The 4,571-nt window shown below is 51.1% G+C and overlaps 1 protein-coding gene across 1 annotated transcript in view; it reads right to left on the bottom strand.

Annotated features, from left to right (window-relative positions):
• The window catches only part of ANKRD27 (ankyrin repeat domain 27), a 52,070-nt gene that overhangs the window by 14,201 nt on the left and 33,298 nt on the right, over window positions 1–4,571 (bottom strand). Inside the window, exons 20-21 of the mRNA XM_008069414.1 lie at window positions 3,544–3,588; window positions 143–265 (exon numbers count right to left, since the gene is read on the bottom strand). Coding sequence (XP_008067605.1) covers window positions 143–265; window positions 3,544–3,588 — 168 coding nt within the window. The remainder of the gene's footprint in view (window positions 1–142; window positions 266–3,543; window positions 3,589–4,571) is intronic.

Genomic DNA, 4,571 nt, shown 5'->3' with positions numbered 1-4,571 from the left:
GCCCGCCGCCCTCCACCCTGAGCTGATTGACCCCCGCCGTATCTCAGGAGACACTCACTCACAGCCACTCAGGCCGTGACGCCCAGAACGTTCCTCGGGGGAAAGGGAAGAATCTGCCTCCCTGCCCCCCCCACCAGCAAACCTTCTGAGCCGGAGCACATGTGGGGCACTGGCACAAGGGGTGGCAGAATTCGAGATCTGCTGCGCTGACGGTGTCCTCCACCTCCTCCAGGTCCTCCTCCGTCCACTCCAGGAGGTAGCGCACCTAGTGACGGGGAGGAAGGAGACGCAGGAACGTCACACTCGTCCTCTGCTCCGCGATGAGCCGCGATAACTCATACTCACACAGACAATTAGCTGCCGTGTTCCCAAGTCAGGGCCCGCCCTTCCTTCCTCCACCCCCAAACGGTTTCTGCTGCCTCCTGAGGACTCCGGGGTTCGCGTGTGCTCAGACGTTCCTCTGTCCTTCTGAGGGTGACAGGAAGCTGCCATTCCGCGGCTTATGTTAGAGTCGTTTCTTCCATCTGAAAGGGGCAGACTGGTGCGGCTCAAGGGGAACTGGCTCAAGCCTCGGTCCTGGGGACGCGGAGCGAGCATCTCCTCGTACACGATCCAATCGTCTACTTCCAACCACCTGCAAGTCAGCTCCAGCTCCCCTCCCCCTCCAGACAGAAAACTCACTCCGAGAGGTGTTCAAGGGTCCACACCTCGTAAGTGGTGGCTGGACCCGAAACACAGGCTCCTTGACCCTGTGCCAATGTTCTGCTCTTTCCACTACAATGCGCTAGCCCACGGGTGAAAGTTTTTGTTTTTAGAGATAGGGTCTCACTATGTCGCCCAGGCTAGATGCAGTGGCTATTTACAGGTGTGACCACGGTGCACCACAGCCTCAAACTCATGGGCTCAGATGATCCTCCTGCCTTAGACTACCAAGGAAAGTCTTGAAAAGACCCCCTAACGGGTCAAATTTCTGTTCTGGCAAAGACTAGTTTCTAGAATATGAAACTTGAGAAAAGAGCACAATACATTTCTGGGCCTGGTGATAAGCACGGAGGAAGTCAGCATATGTCTGCAAGGCAGGACCAAGAGTTCTAGGAACCCTCAACTCCAGACCTTCTCTTCCTTGGTCCCTTTCACATATCTGACAGCAGACACTCCTGGGGTGGAAACAGCAATGGCTTCACCTAATGGGCTAGCTGGGACTGACCATGGCAGTCTCTCTTGGTGAGAGAGGGGAACAACACAGGTGTGGGGACCTGCCAAGCGGGTGGCCTCAGGTAGAAGGTTGAGAGGCTGTGGCACGTGTAGACGAGCTGGAATGGTGACCCCAGGGCACTGAGAAGTCTGTCTCTGCTCACCCCCTTCACCAAAGGCCTCAGCCCCTGATCCGCCACCAGCAAGACAAAGAGCAGACATGCCATGACATGGGGTGCTGTTCTTACTGTGTCTCCACACAGGCCGTGCCACTGGCTCATACTGTGACACCCTGGGTGCCTGAAGACAGCCTCCTTGGCTCCCCTCAGGGAATGCTGAGTTCTCCTGGTGCTGTCCTCAGGAAAGGCATGCTATAGTTTGGACGTCTGTCCGCTCAAACCTCAAGCTGAAATGTAATCCCCAAGCCAGGCTCAGCAGCTCATGCCTGTAATCCCAGCACTTAGCGAGGCCAAGGCAGGAGGGTTGCTTGAGCCCAGGAGTTCAAGAGCAGACTAGGCAACACAGCGAAACCTTGACTATACAAAACAAATATTTAAATGAGCTGGGCATGGTGGCACGTGCCTGTAGTTCCAGCTACTCAGGAGGTCGAGGCAGAAGGACTGTCTGAACTCGAGAGGTCAAGGCTGCAGTGAACCATATCATGTCACTGCACTCCAGCCTAGGCAACAAAGTGAGACTCTGACTGAAAATAAAAAAGCAGAAGAAATGTGATCCCCAGTGCGAGAGGGGGGCCTAGAGAGAGGTGCTTGGGTCATGGGGGTAGACCCCTCGTGAATGGCTTGGCACTGTCCTCATGGTGATGCCTTAGTTCAAGTTAGAGCCAGTTGTTACAAAAAGCCTGGCACCTTCTCCTCTCATCTGTCTCTGTCTCTCTTTTCTCTCTGTCTCTTCTGTCTCTCTGTCTTTGTCTTTCTGTCCCTCTCTATCTTTCTCTCTCTCTCCTCGGTCTCTCTCTCTCTCCATCCACGAGAACTCTGCGCACACCAGCTCTCCTTCCTCTTCCACCAGGAGTGGAAGCAGCCAGACGTCCTCACCAGGACCAAATGCTGGCTCCATCCTTCTTCATGAGCCAAACGAACTGCGTTTCTTCATGAACTACCCCGCCTTGAGTATTCCTTTTAGAAACACAAATGGACAAAGACAAAGAGCACCCAACGGCAGCCAGACACAGAAACCCACATCCTGCCCACGGGAACTGTGTGTCATTCTGACGAATTAACAGTGGCCTCCGAGCAGAGGCTAATATACCGATGACCACATTCTCATTTGTAACATCCCAGAAGCTATTCGAATCAGGCCCCACTGATCGGTGTTCACCACCTCAAAGTCAATCACCAAAGGAAAGCACTCCGGAAGCACACGTCACTGGGAAGGTCCGCTGTAACATGACTGATTCAGAGCCCCGAACTGGATAAGCACCTAGTTCACTCCTCCATTAACAGTGGGGACATGTTCCTTTAGGAAATTGAAGGCAGCCCAGGGGAAGCTGAACGTGGGACTCAAATGGAAGTTGCCTCCACTGTCCACCAATCTCACCGTGAGATGTGACCTGGGATCTGCAATGCCGGTAGGACAGATGGCCTCCTTCAAGCCCACCCAGAACAGCCAGCACCATCTCGTCCAGACACCTGCTTGTCACTCCTTGGAGCCTCAGAGCTCGGCCTGCTGGCCCAGGAGTCACAACTGTCCACAGCTCCTGCAGAGCTGTGCAAATGCCTCCAGGCTCTCCCACTCCTCCCTGCGTAACCCTGCCCTCTCTTTGTTTTAGTTTTTTTTTTTTTTTTAAGATGAGGTCTCGCTATGTTGTCCAGGTTAGTCTCAAACACCTGGGCTCAAGTAATCCTTTTCACCTCGGCCTCCCAAAGTGTTGGGATTACAGGCATGAGTCATCACACCAGGACCCCTGCCCTGTCTTAAAACCAGGCCGCTCTCCTTCCTCCCCAGCTAGTGGGCCTGGGCTCTGGTCCCACACTCCACTCTGTGCCCTGGACATGGTTCAGCCTTCTTGCCAACGTGTCACCACACTCCTGGAATATGAATGTCCAAAAGGCGAGGACTACCTTGGCTATGGGTCTTTATGTCGATCTGCCTCATTACTTGTCAGAAAACATCACCATTACCAAATCTTCCTTAAATATACCACCTTCTCTGCAAAACTGAACAGCGAAGCTACACAGCCTGCAACTAAATTAGAGACAAGAAACACAGGTGGGCAGCTGTTTTAAACAGAGAGCAGGAAGGCTCTCTGGACCAATACTGCTTTGCAAGGCTGCCAAGTTAAAAAAAAAAAGTAAAAGAAAAAAGGAAAACATACTCCTGAAAACTCACCATTTCTAGATCTCCATCAGCAACTGCTCTTAAAAGTTTTTCTACCTTAATAAAGAAAAAGAGAATGTTAGAAAAAAGATTCTAATATTAAAATAATAATAGAAATAATATAAACATTCAGAAAACCTAGTAGCTTTCATTTTTCTCTGGATTTCATTTAGTATCTCTCAAACACACCCCTCACACTACTCAGATGGGCCATCCTGGGAGTTCTGGTGTGCACAGAACCCATGGCCATTTAAGGTCTATAAAATGCAACTGTTATTTATGTGGAAGGGTGAAATGATGGCCACCTGGAAGAACGAGCATTTCCTGAGAGGCCAGCCCCAACATGACCTATAACGACAGATACTAGCTGAGGGTGCTCAAGGGTGGACACCCCTCCCAGGAAAGATCTCAGGTCTCTTGGACTTTGGCCCCATCTCTTGGTCTTCTCCACTAGGGTTTTGCATGACCTCCAAGCGCAGGTCATGGCATTGGGGGTGGGGGCTAGTGAGGGTTCACAGCATGGGGTAGTCGGCAGCGGAGCCAGGGTACAGCCGTACAACATCCACTCTTCAGTTAAAGAGTGAGGCAAATCTACTGGGCTGACATTGAACAAGCTCTAAGATACATTAAACAGGAAAAAAGCAGGCTATAAATCGGCTTTTACAAAACACAAAATGTACATCCACATAAATGTCCATGTAAACTTTGCAAGAAGTCAGAAACAACATGCACCAGGTTCTTATCAGAGGTGCTTATGGCCATGTCTGACAAAGGCCTAACATCTAGGATCAACAAGGAACTCAAACGTGCCGAGAAGAAAAAAACAAACAACCCCATTACAAAGTGAGCAAAAGATATGAACAGACATTTCTCAAAAGAAGACATCCGAGAGGCCAACAGACACATGAAGAAATGTTCAACCTCACTAGTCATCAAGGAGACTCAAATTAAAACTACACTGAGAGGCCGGGCTCGGTGGCTCAGCCTGTAATCCCAGCACTTTGGGAGGCTGAGGTGAGTGGATTGCCTGAGCCCGCGTG

This window comes from Carlito syrichta, unplaced genomic scaffold (assembly GCF_000164805.1).
Source record: "Carlito syrichta isolate Samal-C Ts95f unplaced genomic scaffold, Tarsius_syrichta-2.0.1 Scaffold312007, whole genome shotgun sequence".
NCBI lineage: Eukaryota > Metazoa > Chordata > Mammalia > Primates > Tarsiidae > Carlito > Carlito syrichta.
This window is presented reverse-complemented; position numbering and strand designations above follow the sequence as displayed.